At 48.4% G+C, this 17,050-nt stretch overlaps 2 protein-coding genes across 2 annotated transcripts in view; both read left to right on the forward strand.

Annotated features, from left to right (window-relative positions):
• The window catches only part of LOC134396454 (rano class II histocompatibility antigen, A beta chain-like), a 116,373-nt gene that overhangs the window by 64,164 nt on the left and 35,159 nt on the right, over positions 1 to 17,050 (forward strand). The gene's annotated exons all lie outside the window — the stretch shown is intronic.
• The window catches only part of LOC134396459 (rano class II histocompatibility antigen, A beta chain-like), a 51,866-nt gene that overhangs the window by 18,096 nt on the left and 16,720 nt on the right, over positions 1 to 17,050 (forward strand). Inside the window, exons 4-5 of the mRNA XM_063122981.1 lie at positions 207 to 320; positions 1,681 to 1,704. Of these exons, the coding sequence (XP_062979051.1) occupies positions 207 to 320; positions 1,681 to 1,704 (138 nt within the window). The remainder of the gene's footprint in view (positions 1 to 206; positions 321 to 1,680; positions 1,705 to 17,050) is intronic.

The following is a 17,050-nucleotide window of genomic DNA, read 5'->3' on the forward strand; positions in this document are numbered from 1 at the left end:
GTTTTACAGGAAGCGACCTTTCAGGACTCACAGCCTGTCTGTGATCTCTGGAGTTTGAGGAGAGGTCAGCAGTGGGGGCTGGAAAAGACCCTCCCTGGGTGTAACACATGAAACGGATCCTCCCTTGGACACCTGGAGGCTGAGAGGCCAAACCTGGCCCTGATCCTTCTGCTCACGTGGGGCTCCTGGTCTCTCTCCTCCCACAGAGCCACGGAAGTCGGACTCTGCCAGGAGCAAAGTGTGGACGGGAGCCGTGGGGGCCATGTTGGGCGTGGTCTTTGTGGCGGTGGGACTCTCCCTCTACCGGAAGAAGAAGAAAGGTAATGGGGTGTCCATGTGTCTGTGTGTCCCTGACCCTGTTCAGACGACAGACTAAGCCACGGAAGTTAAGCATTTTGAGCTAGACATCATTGCTTCGCGTGTCGTCTGAACCATTCCTGACCATGGCGGCCACGTAATTACGGTTTAAACACTTTATACTGTTAGTTTTACCCTACCCTGTGCCTGTTTGCATTCTCTTCCCCTCCTTATTGTTTTACTATGATTTTATTAGATTGTGAGCCTATGCGGCAGAGTCTTGCTATTTACTGTTTTACTCTGTACAGCACCATGTACATTGATGGTGCTAAATAAATAAATAAATAAATAAATAAATAAATAAATAAATAATAATCCACTCACCTTTTGCTGAAGGAGGGTTAGCGGAGTAACCAGGGCTCCGTGTGTCGTCTGAACACGCCCAGTAAGGTGTTACTGGTTCCCGAAAGTGTTGTCTGAACAGGGTCTAGGTGTGTGAAAGAAATCCCCCCTCTCCTCTTCGTCTCCCAGCTTCTGCTACCACAGGATCCCCCTGGATAAGATCCTTCTAAAAGATTGGGGCCCTTATCCAAGGAGAGTGAGCACCCTGTAGCCCTCCTGGCACAGTGGATATAAGACAGAACAGTGTCTCAGGAAACCCGCAGTTCGAATTCTGCCTCTGCCATAAACTCAGCAGGTGGCCTTAGGCCAGCTGCTCACTCTCAGCCTCCATTCCCCCACCCCATCTGCAATACAGGGGATAATAACACTGGCTTACCTTACCGGGTTGTTGTTGCCAGCTTTAGATCACTTGAAAGTTTTATGAAAATGGGAAGTGGCAGGGAGGGAAGAAAGACCCCTCCCCCCTCCAAAGTAGGGTGACCATATGAAAAGGAGGACAGGGCTCCTGAACCTTTAACAGTTGTATTGAAAAGGGAATTTCAGCAGTTGTCATCTGTATATATGGAGAACCTGGGGAAATTTCCTCTTCATCACAATGCTTAAAGCTGCAGGTGCCCTGCCCTCTTTTAAATCTGGTCACTCTAGCATAGCTCCTGCAGCTTTAACTGTGGTGATGAAAAAAGAATTTCACCAGGTTCTCCATATATACAAATGACACCTGCTAAAATTCCCTTTTCTATGCAACTGTTAAAGATACAGGAGCCCTGTCCTCCTTTTCATATGGTCACCCTACTCCAAAGAGAGGTCAGTCCTAGATTTAAGTTGGGCAAAGAAAAGAGTTATGGGAGGTTTGTGCTTTATAAGGCAGTTCAGGGCCTGGGAGGGGGTGCATCTTGGCCCTCCCAGTAAACAACACAACCCCTCCATGGACGTAACTGTGTCTCCATCTCTCTCTCTCTCTCTCTCTCTCTCTCTCTTTAGCACCACCCATCCAACCACCTGCAGGTAATGCCTCTCCACACACCTCCTCCCCCCCAATTCCTGGTGTTGGTTTTTCTCCTGCCTTTCCAAAACCAGTCACCCAAAGCAGCTGACGGATATTTCAAAATGACCCCGCAAAGCCCACGTCCAGAGTGCAGCTCCTCTGCGGCATCCGGGGGCAGCAGCCCTGTGGGTCTCTTGCGGTGGAAACCACCCAGCGTCTTGTGGCACCTTGAAGACTTGCCAGATTTGTTGTGGCAGAACCTTGTATGGGCAGAAACCTCTTCCTCAGATGCGCTTTGCTTGTTTATTAGTACTTATATACTGCTTAATACACTAAAACCTGTAAGTGGTTAACTATAACACTATTAACATCACAGCTTAAAGTACACTACTAAAAGCAGTTACTACAACAGTAGTAACAGCAATAGAAATGACAGTGAAATGGGGCATTGTCAGGATTAATTACACTTCTGACAGGTCAGGTTAATTGCAAGCCAAATTGACAGATGTATAAGGATGCAGAAGGGGGGGGAGTCAGTCAGAGGGGCCCAAAGGCACTGAAATTCAAGAGGGTCTTTGAGGATAACACTCTTGTATCCGAAGAAAGCACAGTGAGACTCCACAAGCACAAGACGTTGGGGCAACGCAGCCTTCCTGGTTTGGCCATGTGAATCAAACACTTCCAAAGGGGGGGGGGGGGAGATACATCCTTGGTCTCAATTCAGCCCTCAAACAACACAATCAAACTTGAGAACCTGGTAAAATTCCCTCTTCATCACAGCAGTTAAAACTGCAGGAGCTAGAGTGACCAGATTTAAAAGAGGGCAGGGTACCTGCAACTATAACTGTTGTGATGAAGAGGAAAATTCACCAGGTTCTCCCTATATACAAATGACACCTGCTGAAATTCCCTTTTCAATCCAACTCTTAAAGATACAGAGTCACGCTAGAGTGGTTTTGTGAGGAGGTTTTGCTTCGCTTTCTGCTGACCACAGGTGCTTGGATCGTGGCCAGTTTCTCTGTTTCATTTCCACGAACGCTGAGCCTGGCTTGTCGCGTGGGGAAGCGAAACCCGAGCGCCTCTGCAGCGTCTTGTCCACTGCCAGGAGCGTCTCTGGGCAAAGAAGGACGTTGCTGGGGGCCCAGAGGTGCAGCTTCCGTCACCAGAGAGCTGGAAATAATGGGGGGGGGGCTGCCTTGACCCAGGGCCCCGTGTGTGTGTTCGTCTTCCCTCCTCTTCTATGTAGCTGAGAAGAGTTCCAGAGTGGTGGAATCTCGGGCTCTGACTCTGGAGAGCCACCCCTGCCTCCCTTAATTGTCTGCCTTTCGCTTCACAGTCTCAGGCAGGCAGCATCTGCACACGCACCAGAATGAAGTGGTAGAGTAGCACTTAACCCCCTGCAATTTGAAATCCAGCACAACAGGGAGAAAATTTGTAGCTCAAGGACTGTTGCATCAGGACCTAAGAGGAGCCCTGCTGGATCAGACCAAGAAGCCTGTCTGGGCTATTTATCTTTCCGATAAAGTCTGGAAAATAAAGGTTAATTGTGGCATTATACACATTTAATGGTTGAAATGCGGCCCAAAAGAGAGAAACAATTATTTATCTTCTATTACAAAAATACAAATATTTCATAAATGCGTGACAACGACAAAAATCAATCGGAACTTTTAAAAAGAAGTGAAACCAAAACAGTTGGTCTGAATAGCAGCCACAAAACATCCCTTTTCCATGAGAACATGAGAAGAGCCGTGTGCTTGATCAGTCCAAAGGACCACCCAGGTTGCCAGAGTGGACAACCACATGCCCCAATGGGAAGGTCACGGTGGGACGTGAATTCAGTATCGCCTTCCGTCTTGTGTTCCCCAGAGAGTAGGACTCAAAGCAGATACCGGAGGTAATATATAGCCATCATGATGGATTCCACCATTAGGGTGGATTCCTGCATTGAGCAGGGGGTTGGACTCGATGGCCTTGTAGGCCCCTTCCAACTCTGCTATTCTATGATTCTATTATTAGTTTTGTACTGGACATCAGGAAAAACTTCCTGACCGTTAGAGCAGTATGACAATGGAACCAGTTACTAGAGGCCTTCAAGAGGCAGCTGGACAACCATCTGTCAGGGATGCTTTAGGATGGAGCAGGGGTTGGACTCGATGGCCTTATAGGCCCCTTCCAACTCTGCTATTCTATGATTCTATGAAGTAGGATTGATTTTTCCATAGAGGGGATCATTAAAGAAAAGTCACCCAGCTGAAGTGCTACAGTCATATTAGGAGGACTGTACCATGTCGTCCATCCCTAGTAATACTAGAGTAGAGTGGGAATTCAGTTTGAACGCTGAAGGTTCAAGTATTTTACCCTTGACTCATCAGGAGGTATTGTGGGGAGCAACAGATCCACAGGCAGTAAGCCTGTGTGCGCCACTTGCTGGGGAACATGGGTGGGAGGGTGCTGTTGCACCATGACCTGCTTGTTCATTCCTGGCCCATGGCTGCTTGGCCACCGTGTGATCAGAGCGCTGGATGAGATGGACCCCTGGTCTGATCCAGCCTCACGGCTCTTCTGATGTTCTTAGCACAAACTGCTTTGGGAATCAACCCCCAAGACGTGTGACATGAGATTATCTCCTGCTAAACACCCCGCTCCCAAGCCCTCCTGGCACCTGGCCCAAAACGCTGCTGTGCTGATTTGTACAGGGCTGTACCACAACATACCTCTGAGTTTGCCTCTGCCACTAAAGCCCTCCTGCTGTGTCTGTCCTTCAGAGCAGCTCATTCGGTCAAGGCTTGGTGAATGGAATGAGCGGCATCGGCCTTTCATTCCCGCTGGGGTTCAGTCATTGCAAGGGGCTGCGATGTTCTCGGTCAGAAGCCAGCTTCACGGTCTGGACTCAGTGCCTGGAAGTGGGTGTCTTTCTACCTGCAGGCTGGCTACTAACCCTCAGCCCCCTCCCTCACGAGGATTTTGATACTGCGTTTTTATACTATTGTTTGTTTTACACTTTGAATTGTCCTCCTGGTTTTAATCTTTGTGACCCGCCCAGAGAGCTTTGGCTATTGGGTGATGTAGAAATGCAATAAATAAATAAATAAATAGTGGTGGCCATCCCTGCATTGTAGTAGCCAATTCCATTGTTTCACTGGATGCTGGTGTGTGTCTGTCCTGAATTCCCCCCCCCCCGCCTTCAGCTTCCTGGGAACGACCCCATTGGGTCCCAGGATTATGAAGGGAGGGGCCTGAGCTCTGTGGCAAGAGCACCTGCATCTCCACGTGGGGCTGGGCGAAACACCTGCCCCAAACCCTGGAGAGCCCCTGGCCGTCCATGGAGACAGTCCTGCACGAAATGAACCAGAGGCGTCATTGGGGGGACAGGCAGCCCAGGTGGGCCTCCTTGGCCACCATTCAGTTCCGTGGAGGGTCTGGGCCACGTCGCCTTCTGGCAGTCACCCTCTGCGCTGGGTCCCCATCCGGCTGCTTGTGATGCCTAGTTCCTGTCTTGCTCCCCTGGGAAGCGGTGACAGGGCGGAATCTGAGCCAAAGCCTGGAAACGTTTTTTTGCATAGGAGCATTCACCTCTGTTTCAAACATGTGGTGGTGGTGGTGGTGGTAATACAAATGTGCCTCTGAGCATGTGCAGATTGTATTTAGTTCACTATGGAGTAGTCTCAGTAAACCCATGCACAACTATGGGAGAAAGGTGGAGGATTTTGACGTTCCTCGGCCAGTGGGGGTGTGGAGTTGGGGACGCAGGTCAGTTGCCGCCTGGCCTCATCCTACCTCGTTCCACCCCACCGCCACCCCTGCCTGCCCGCTGGGTCTGTGCCAGGGGTTTTCCAGGCCCGGCTTGCTGTCACCAGACGCAGCGCTGGTTGGGTGTTCGTCTGGGTTTGCCTTTTGCAGGGACTTCCCCTGAGTCGAGACTTGAGCTGAGCCAATCACAGGCCCCAGGACTGCCCTGGTCATCTATTATTATTATTATTTATTTATATAGCACCATCAATGTACATGGTGCTGTACAGATTACACAGTAAATAGTTGCTGGGCAGGGAAGGCATGGCTGTTGCAAAACCCTCTCTTGAGCCGTGTCTTTACAGGCTTCTCTGAGCATCTCACATTCTTGCAGGCCTGGAGGGACTTGCTGTGGGGGAGGGGAGGGGAGATTAAAACAACAACAACAACAAATTGACAAAGCCCCCCCCCCCTTTCTCTGGCCCAGGGCATTTCAGGGTTCCTCTGTAGGGCAGGAAACAAGCAGGAGTGAAATCTACTGGAATTCTTTGAGAGTGTCAACAAACATCTGGACAGGGGTGATCCAGTGGACATTGTATACTTGGATTTCTAAAAGGCTTTTGATGAAGTCCTTCATCAAAGACTCTTGAACAAACTTAGTAGACCTAGAATAAGAGCAGAGGTCCTCTTATGGATCAGTAATTGTTTAAAGAACAGAAAACAGAGAGTAGGAATAAATGGTCAATTCTCCCGGTGGAGGGAAATAAATAGTGGGGTCCCACATGGATTGGGATTGGGACCATAGAATCATAGATTAGTAGAGTTAGAAGGGGCCTATAAGGCCACTGAGTCTGTGAGAAATAGATAAATATGTTACTTTTTCAATATTTGCAATACTTGGTATCAGGAGGAATATAATCATATAATCATTAATGGCTAATGCATTATTAAAGATGTTATAAAGACTTCAGAATGGGGTCGGCTCAAGGCCATGTTATAGCTACTGAAGCAGGAAAGTACAGCAGGTGTGGGGGTTTTCCAGTTGAAGTTATAAGAACAACACGGAATTTGTAGTCAGACTTGTGGTTAGAAGAGTTTGATAAACGGAACAAAACTGAAACACATCTGTTAACTTTCAAAAATTATGACTTTGTGGTTAGAATAATGGGAGGGGGTATAATTAAGAGGGGTGCTTATAGGAAATTAAGGCTTAATATGGAAGCAAGTAAACAAGAGTGGGTGGACTATCAAATGAGCAAGGTAGAGAAGTAAACGGAGGAGGAGCTACTAGGCGTTCCGGGACAGGCTGTAAACCCTGGAGTACCCGACCAATGGAGAAACAGGGGAGGGACCGCTTCGGCCGGGCTTGGGGTATAAAATGGCTTTGCATCAGCTTGTGGGTGCCTACCTTGCTTAGACAGCTAGACTTGCAAGTTTGTATTAATAAAACAGAGTGTTAACTTTCACCATTTTGTCCAAGAATCTTCATTTCAAATCGCGTTTCTAACAAGTCCAATCCCCTGTTCAGTGCAGGAATCCACTGTTAAGCATCCCTGACAGATGGTTGTCCAGCTGCCTCTTGAAGGACTCTAGAGGCCACAACATGCCTAGGTCACTGATTCCATTGTTGTACTGCTCTAACAGTCAGGAAGTTTTTCCTGATGTCCAGCTGGAATCTGGCTTCCTTTCACTTGAGCCCGTTATTCCGTGTCCTGCACTCTGGGAGGATCGAGAAGAGATCCTGGCCCTCCTCTGAGTGACAACCTTTTAAGTATTTGAAGAGTGCTATCATGTCTCCCCTCAATCTTCTCTTCTCCAGGCTAAACATGCCCAGTTCTTTCAGTCTCTCTTCATAGGGCTTTGTTTCCAGACCCCTGATCATCCTGGTTGCCCTCCTCTGAACACGCTCCAGCTTGTCTGTGTCCTTCTTGAATTGTGGAGCCCAGGACGGGACGCAATAATCTAGATGAGGCCTAACAGGGCCGAATAGAGAGGAACCAGGACCTCACGTGATTTGGAAACAATACTTCTATTAATGCAGCCCAAAAGAGCATTTGCCTTTCTTGCAGCCATATCGCACTGTTGGCTCATATTCAGCTTGTGATCTACAACAATTCCAAGATCCTTCTCATTTGTAGTATTGCTGAGCCAAGTATCTCCCACCTTGTAACTGTGCCTTTGGTTTCTATTTCCTAAATGTAGAACTTGGCATTTATCCCTATTAAATTTCATTCTGTTGTTTTCAGCCCAGCACTCCAGCCTATCAAGATCACTTTGAAGTTTGTTTCTGTCTTCCAAGGTATTAGCTATCACACCCAATTTTGTGTCATCCGCAAATTTGATCAGCGTTCCCTGCACCTCCTTGTCCAAATCATTAATAAAAATGTTGAAGAGCACTGGGCCCAGGACTGAGCCCTGCGGCACCCCACTCGTTGCCTCTCCCCAGTTTGAGAAGGTTCCATTGATAAGTACTCTTTGAGTCCGATTCTGTAGCCCACTGTGGATCCACCTAATAGTTGTTCCATCTAGCCCACTTTTAGCTAGTTTGTTAATCAGAATATCATGGGGCACTTTGTCAAAAGCTTTGCTGAAGTCAAGATATATGACGTCCACAGCATTCCCACAGTCCACAAGGGAGGTTACCCGATCAAAACATGATATCAAATTAATCTGTCAGGATTTGTTCCTGACAAATCCATGTTGGCTTCTAGTAATCACTGCATTGATTTCAAGGTGTTTACAGATTGACTTCTTTATAATCTGCTCCAGAATTTTCCCATGGATGGATGTCAGACTGACTGGTCTGTAGTTCCCAGGTTCCTCCTTTTTGCCCTTTTTGAAGATAGGGACAACGTTAGCCCTCATCCAGTCGTCCGGCACCTCACCCGTCTTCCATGATTTTGCAAAGATAATAGACAAAGGTTCTGAGAGTTCTTCCGCTAGCTCCTTCATTACTCTTGGATGCAGTTCATCGGGCCCTGGAGATTTGAACTCATTCAAAGAAATTAGGTGTTTTTTGACCATTTGTTTATCAATCTCAAATTGCAATCCTGCCCCCTCAACTTCTGCTTATTTATTTTATTTTATTTATTTTATTTATTACATTTCTATACCGCCCAATAGCTGGAGCTCTCTGGGAGGTTCACAAAAATTACTTCACTTTCTCCAGGGGGGTCATAGACCTGCTTTTGGGAGAAGACTGAGGCAAAGTAGGAATTGAGCACTTCAGCCTTTTCTTTGTCATCTGTTATCAATTTGCCATCCTCATTAAGCAGTTGAACCACCATTTCTTTCCTCTGTCTTTTACTACTTACGTATCTGAAGAAAGCCTTTTTATTGCTTTTAGCATCCCTCGCTAATCTCAGCTCATTCTCTGCTTTAGCCTTCCTGACGCCATTTCGGCACTTCTGTGCCACTTGTCTGTACTCTTCTTTTGTAGCCTGGCCTTCCTTCCACTTCCTATTTGTATCCTTTTTTGTTTTCAGTTCATCAATAAGCTTTTTGTGGAGCCACATTGGTTTCCTCTGTTGTCTTCTATCTTTTCTCCTTGTTGGAATTGTTTGTAACTGTGCCTTTAAAATTTCCTTTTTAAAATACTCCCACCCATCCTGCACTCCTTTTCTCATTAGGCTCATTTGCCACGGGACCTTACTTATCATAGTTCTGAGTTTAATAAAATCAGCTTTCCTAAAATCCAGAGTACGTGTATGCCTACACTCAACTTTTGTCTCCTTCATAATCAAGAATTCAAGTATGATGTGGTCACTTTCCCCCAGAGTTCCCATAACTGCCACTTTATCTACTAAGTCATCCCTATTGGTCAATATCAAGTCAAGGATTACCGATCCTCTAGTTCCTTCTAGGGGTGTGCACGGACCCCCCGCTCCGCTTCACTTGCAGATCCGCCATTTTCCGGATCGGGCCGCTCCGCTCCGCCCGGAGCTCCGGATCCGGATCCGGAGCTCCGTTTCCCCCCCCCCATAGGCTTGCATTGAAAGCTAAAAAATTATACAACTTTTTTTCTGTTCAAGTTAGAAACCTCATGTTTGGCACCATGACACCTCATGGGGATATACACACGCACGCCAAGTTTCAAAGCAATCCCATCATCCCCTGATTTTTGGCGAATTTTTGAAAATCGGGCACCCCACACACAACATCCCTGCGAGGTGGGCAGGGGAGGAGGGAGGGAAGGCAGGCAGGCATGCAGCTGGCATTTCTGGGGGCATAAGGAAGTGAGCCAAGGATAAGCCAGTAATGCATATAAAATGGAATAAATCAATCAATAAACAAAGGAGGGGTGGAATTAAAAGCAGCAGTGTTGCTCAATAAACAGCAAGAAGAATTTTTTAAAAAAGGCTATATCTGTCTTTTACCAGCAATAGGGGGACGTGCCCGGGGGAGGGGGAAGTAGCTGCCAGTTCAAGACACTGACAGCCACCAACAGCTCTGAGAAGAAGTAAAACGCTCACTTCGACTCATAACAGGCATTGCTCCACCACTGAAAAGTGACCATTCACTTCAACTCATGATAGGCATTGCTCCACCGTTTTACTCTCTTTGGAAGGCTCTAATGGCCTTCCAGTGCAGGAGAGAGTGGGGGCACGTCCACGATGAGATGCCCTAGGGGAGCTCATCCCCTTGCACCACATCGATTCAGTTGTTCCCCAAGGTTAGGGTGGGGAGCAGTGCTGTGTTTCTATCTCTTATTCTTGGCTTAGTATATGATTTCAGGTTGTGTTTGTGCATTTGGTGGGGCTACTGTGTTAAAAAACACGGGGAAAAGCCCGTTCAGATGAAGAAAGAGAAGTTTCCCAGAATCCCAAGTTACCTGTTTTGCCTATGCCCTCCTCCAACTTTGGGATCATCATGACCGGGAGCTGACTCTGCCCCTCAGCCCTTTGAAAAAGGTATTTTTCCCGCCGATTTTTTAAAAACGTCTAGCCCGCGACCCGTACGATGCAGAAAGTTGAGAGTGGTCTCAAAATGACCCCCATCCACGACTCTCTGTGCACAAGAATTTTCAGAATGATAGCTTAACCCCCCCCCCCAGTTATCCCCGATTCTTTCCCTCAATGCAATCCTATGGGCGAAAAGCCGAAAACGCAGTTTGAGCCGCGCGGTTGACCCGATTTTCACAAAAATATAGCCCGCGACCCGTACGATGCAGAAAGTTGAGAGTGGTCTCAAAATGACCCCCATCCACGACTCTCTGTGCCCAAGAATTTTCAGAATGATAGCTTAAACCCCCCCCCCAGTTATCCCCGATTCTTTCCCTCAATGCAATCCTATGGGCGAAAAGCCAAACGCCGTTTGAGCCGCGCGGTTGACCCGATTTTCACAAAAATATAGCCCGCGACCCGTACGATGCAGAAAGTTGAGAGTGGTCTCAAAATGACCCCCATCCACGACTCTCTGTGCACAAGAATTTTCAGAATGATAGCTTAAACACCCCCCCCAGTTATCCCCGATTCTTTCCCTCAATGCAATCCTATGGGCGAAAAGCCAAACGCCGTTTGAGCCGCGCGGTTGACCCGATATTCACAAAAATATAGCCCGCGACCCAGACAACGCAGAGAGGTGAGAGTGGTCTCAAAATGACCCCCATCCACGACTCTCTGTGCACAAGAATTTTCAGAATGATAGCTTCAAAAACAACGTAGTTATGCGCGATTATTTGCCGCAATGCAATCCTATGGCGAAATGTTTTCAAGATGGCGACCGGAGCGCTCCGCCTGAACTCAGAGCTCCGAAAAATGGCCACTTCTCTTCGCCTTGCTTCTAGGGGGTCCGCGGTCCGCTCCTACTCCGCCTCTGGGTAAGGCGGAGCAGGCCAATCCGCTACTGCTTCTACGCTCCTAATCGGAGCGGAGCACATCCCTAGTTCCTTCCTCCCCTTCTGTAGGAGAAAGTGATCACCCATACATGTCAGGAATTTCTTGGAAGGGCCGCTTTTGGCAGTAATGGTCTCCCAACAGATATCAGGGTTATTGAAGTCCCCCATCACTACTACTTCACACTTCCTTGAAACACTGGCAATTTGTTTCTCAAAAGTTTCGTCCTCATCTTCTCCTTGATTGGGTGGTCGGTAGTAGACTCCGATTATCATATTCTTTTTATTCCTTGCCCCGTTTATTTTAATCCAGACGCTCTCGACGGGGCTCCCAGTCTGATCCACCTGTATTTCTGTGCAGGGATAGGTATTTTAAACATATAGTGCAACTCCGCCTCCCTTTCTATTTCTTCTGTTCTTTTTGAACAAGTTATATCCTTCAATTGCTATATTCCAGTCATGGGAGTCATCCCACCAAGTTTCAGTTATACCTATCAAGTCGTATTTGCCTTCGTGTAATAAGAGTTCAAGTTCGTTCTGTTTGTTTCCCATGCTCTGGGCATTAGTATAGAGACATCGAAGACCATGTGTTTTATAGTCTGGCTTTGTTCCTACGTTGTTGCGGACACTATTTTGGGGCACTATTGGAGCCGTTCTCTGTACTGTGGTGCATTGGCCTTCATCCATTGTTGCCTCGAGGTTTACGTCTCCCGCCCCCGTAAGATTCAGTTTAAAGCCCTCCTGGTGAAGTTCTTCATGCTGTGGCCGAACTCATTCTTTCCAGCCCTTGTGAGGTGCATCCCATCCCTTGCCAGCAGTCCATGCTCCAAATAGCGTAGCCCATGGTCCCAGAATCCAAAACTCTCACGTCGGCACCACCTTCATAGCCAGTCGTTCATCCGGAGTAATTTCCTTTCCCTTTCTAATCCTCTTCCAAGAACCGGGAGGATGGATGAGAAAACTACCTAGGCCCCAAAGTTCTTCAGTTTCCTTTCCAGAGCTTCAAAGTCTGAAATGATTTCTTCCTCTGTCTTTTTTTGCAACCTCTCTCTTCAATTGGCACATGCCAGGGGACCTTCTGCCTGGAGACTGATGACGTTGCTGAAAGGAGAATTCTCACTCGTCCTTCTCTGTGCCAGGCCAGAGCTGTGTCTCTGGGACTTTGCAGAAATAGTGGTTCCCCACCCCCACCCCCACCCCACACACTTGTATTAACAGACCCAAAAGTTTCCCTTCTGGGGCTGGAAGCAGATTTATCTCTTCTGGCGGTTCTGGGGAAGCAGCCATGGTGTGCGTTTCTCTTCTCCCATTGCTGATGGTGTTGCTGATGGGGCCCTTTGTGGTCCTTGGAACTGGAGGAGGGAAGAAGTCCCCACCAGGTGAGGAGAAGGGAGGGGAGGGGGAGAGGGAAAGTGGGGGCTTGGAGAGAGAGAGAGAGAGAGAGAACCCTTCTGCTCCTCAGCATCCCAGTGGGGCGGCAGAGATGTATCCCCTGAGGAGACAACAGGGACCAAGACGGATCCAGGAAGGGAATGAGGAAGGAGGGGGGTGTCAAAGAGAAATGGGGACCCCCTCAGGACCTCCACCCCTTCTGCTGACCCTCATGGCTTCTTCAAGGAAGGGAAGGATTGGCGCCCCCTGGAGGGCCCTTCGAAATTGAGGGAAGGTGGGGGAGGGGGAGGGAGCACATAGCCCTGAGGACTAGTAGCCATGGATCGCCTCCTCCTCCAAGCATGTATCCACCCCCCTTTTAAAGCCATCCAGATTGGTGGCCGTCACTACATCTTGTGGAAACTCTGCGCTGTGTGAAGAAGGGTTTCCTCTGATCTGTCCTGAATCTCCCACCAATTGGCTTCATGGGGTTCTAGTATCATGGGAGGGGGTAAGAAATGCCCCCTCTCCGCTCCCTCTGCACCCTGCGTGATCTCGTCCCCCTCCGTCCCTCACTCCCCTTTCCACTGAGCTAAACAGTCTCAGACGCTCTGTCACTTTCCCCTTCGTAAGGTTGTTTCTTCCAGCCACTTGATTTTAGGGGCCCTATTCTGAACTTTTTCCAACTCTGCAGGATCCTTTTTGAGATGTGGTGAACAGAACTATCCACAGAATTCCAAGTCTGGTTGTACAATCGCTTTGTCTAAGGGGTGGGTGATCTTGGGGGTTTTATTTTCGGTTCCTTTCCTAAATCAGGGTGACCCTATGGAAAAGAGGACAGGGGCCCCGTATCGTCAACAGTTGTACAGAAAAGGGAATTTCAGCAGGTGTCCTTTGTATGCATGCAGCACCCGGAGAAATTCCCTTTTCCATACGGTCACCCTGTCTGGTCCTAATCTGATACTCCAGCCGCGACACCACCTCGTCTCTTTCTCTGGAGGAGTCTTTGCCTGCTGAGTCTCTGGCTGAGATTCCTCCCTTGTCCCGGATCCTCTCCTGGGCTGCGCGGGGGGAGACGCTGGCTGGAGATCATCCATGGAAACGCAGCCTCTGCGGTGTGTCTGGGGCCTCAGAGAGGACTGGGGGGTTGGGGGGTCCCTGCCCCAAAGGGGGTTTCATTTCAAACGAGAGCAGGCTGTGGGGTCGCAGACTGGGGAGTTTTTGGAGGCGGATCTGCTGCAGCCTGAGGACAGCAGGAGGAAAGTTCTGAGACTTCTGACGTTGTTTTCCATGGGGAGTTTTGTAAGGAACCCGAAAGCGCGTTGTTAGACTATCTTTGTATGTGTGTGTGAGTCTAAATCTCTCTATGGCTCACAGTCGAAGTTGTGACTCTTCTCATTGGCCGAAAACACTGAGAGGCGGGCGCAGGCTCCTTCCTGGCCAGACGATTGGGCCGGAGAGAGCCTGCTTGGCCATAGTGCCTTTTCCCCTCTCCTGCTCTTTGAGGACTAGAGACTTGAGTCTTTAAAAGGGGAAAGGTGGGAGCCGGGATGAGCTGTTGGTGCCAGCGGGGCTTGAGCCTGGGCGAGTCCCGGCCAAGGGGGCAACTTGTGGTCCAGGCGCGACTCAGCATAGTCCTTATGGCCTGAGAAACCCCCAGCCCAGACCCCACCCTCCTCCTCCTCCTCCTCCTTCTCATGATGCTCTCGGGGGCGCTTTTTCTCCCCCTCCTCCAGCCCCCCATTTCCTGTACCAGGTGAAGTGCGAGTGCCACTTCATCAATGGGACGCAGCAGGTGCGCCTCCTCGACAGGTACTTCTACGGGCAGCAGGAGATCACGCGCTTCGACAGCGCCCGCGGGGACTTCGAGGCCGTCACGACGCTGGGGGAGCCCGACGCCAAGTACTGGAACAGCCAGGAGTACTTCTTGCAGTACCAGCGGACTGTGGTGGATGCCTTCTGCCGCCACAACTACAACATCTACGGACCTTTTTCCCACCAGCGGCGGGGTGAGTCCACTGGGGGGGGGGTCCCGCCCGGGGAGGGGGCGTCACTTCAAAGCGTGACTGGGGTCTGCAGAAAAGACCCCCCTCTGAGAAACCCGCCCCTGCCCCAGCTGTACTGTTCACAACGCGAAAGACACACACACCTCCAGTCTGACACCCATTTTGATGCTCCCAAAGGGCTGCTCCGGGGTGAGTGGGTGGGCGGACACTGGACGTTCTTCGGACCTCTCCTCCTCCTTCTGCCTTTATCATTCACATTCATTCTTCAATTCACTGCGGTTTCACGTGGATCCTTCGCGTTCTTCCGTGGCGTTTATTCGCCCTCTTCAGCCCCTGCGCAGCCCCTGGAAACAAGGAGGACAAGGAGAAGGTCGAGGAGGAAAGGCGGAGCCCCAGGGACGCGTCTGCACCCCTCCCCGACTTCTCTTTGGGTTTTTAACCATTTTATTATTTTCTACAAAGTAATAAAGAAAAGAAGAAGAAAAAGACAAGCGGAGAAATTAAGCAGAACAGAACTTCACATACTTAACTAACATAATAATACATCACATCTAAAAAACACACATAACAAAACATATACGGCCATTTTCCATTTGAGGCATTTTTCATGTCATACATATAGGCTGTCAATAACTACACTTTAGCCAGCCCAGAGTTATATAAATACCACAGATTATATATAAAATCCACAAACAAATACATCATTCTTTTGCAACTCTTGTTTATACTTTATCAGAGGTTTCCAGCCCAGTACAAATGAGGTTGTTGATTTTTCTCTTACTAACGCCGTGAGTTTCGCCATCTCCGCCAACTCCGAAACCTTGAGCACCCTTCCTCCGTTGATGGTACGTGTGTCTTTTCCCGCTATTGCGCTTAGAGTAGTCTGGCAGCTGTTGTCATATACAGAAACAACGTTCCTCCTTTTGCTTTAAGTTGATCATAAGTCCCAGCAAAAATGCTTCTGGTTTCATTTGTATATTTGTCTTTAATATTTTTTTTCCATTGACAAGTGGATCTGTCAGGGATGCTTTAGGGTGGATTCCTGCCTTGAGCAGGGGGTTGGACTCAATGGCCTTGTAGGCCCCTTCCAACGCTGCTATTCTATGATTCTATGATCACACCAGTGTTTTATCACACTCTCGTCATGCCTGGTTTGCTCTTTTGCAGCCCAGTACTCACATGACGCCCTGCCTGTCCAGCAGTCACTCCGCCTCTTCTCCCCAGAGTTCCCAAAACTGCCACTTTCTCCATCATCATCATTATTATTTTATACAGCACCATCAATGCACATGGTGCTGTACACAGTAAAAATGCAACAAAAGGTGATAACCTTCACCTAACACAATATAAGTGAAAGCAAAGAAGTTAAGGAAACAGGTTAAAAAATGGAATTTTATAAACTAAAATATAATGTTAAAAGTAACATACACAGAGCATTTCACATAGACAATAATACATCAAAACAATCAGACTGCTAGACAGAAAATGCTCAGTAGACTGAATCGATTGGGCCAGACGATAAATCAGATACCAGCATTATCGTGCTTGCGAGCAGCGGCTGTTTAGAATATTGATGACGTCTACTGAGCATTTTCTGTCTAGCAATCTGATTGTTTTGTTGCATTATTGTCCATGTGAAATGCTCTGTGTTACTTTTAACATTATATTTTAGTTTATAAAATTGTATTTCATAGAATCATAGAATCATAGAATAGCAGAGTTGGAAGGGCCCTACAGGCCATCGAGTCCAACCCCTTGCTCAATGCAGGAATCCACCCTAAAGCATCCCTGACAGGTGGTTGTCCAGCTGCCTCTTGAAGGCCTCTAGTGTGGGAGAGCCCACAACCTCCCTAGGTAACTGGTTCCATTGTCATACTGCTCTAACAGTGAAGAGGTTTTTCCTGATGTCCAGCTGGAATCTGGCTTCCTTTAACTTGAGCCCGTTATTCCGTGTCCTGCACTCTGGGAGGATCGAGAAGAGATCCTGGCCCTCCTCTGTGTGACAACCTTTGAAGTATCTGAAGAGTGCTCTCATGTCTCCCCTCAATCTTCTCTTCTCCAGGCTAAACATGCCCAGTTCTTTCAGTCTCTCTTCATAGATCTTTGTTTCCAGACCCCTGATCATCCTGGTTGCCCTCTTCTGAACACGCTCCACTTTGTCTGTGTCCTTCTTGAATTGTGGAGCCCAGAACTGGATGCAATACCCTAGATGAGGCCTAACCAGGGCTGAATAGAGAGGAACCACTCCAGGGTATTAGCTATCCCGCCCAAGTTTGTGTCATCTGCAAATTTGATCAGCGTTCCCTGCACCTCCTCGTCCAAATCATTACTAAAAATGTTGAAGAGCACTGGGCCCAGGACTGAGCCCTGTGTTACCCCACTCGTTGCCTCTCCCCAGTTTAAGAAGGTTCCATTGATAAGTAC

This window comes from Elgaria multicarinata, chromosome 3, assembly GCF_023053635.1.
Source record: "Elgaria multicarinata webbii isolate HBS135686 ecotype San Diego chromosome 3, rElgMul1.1.pri, whole genome shotgun sequence".
NCBI lineage: Eukaryota > Metazoa > Chordata > Lepidosauria > Squamata > Anguidae > Elgaria > Elgaria multicarinata.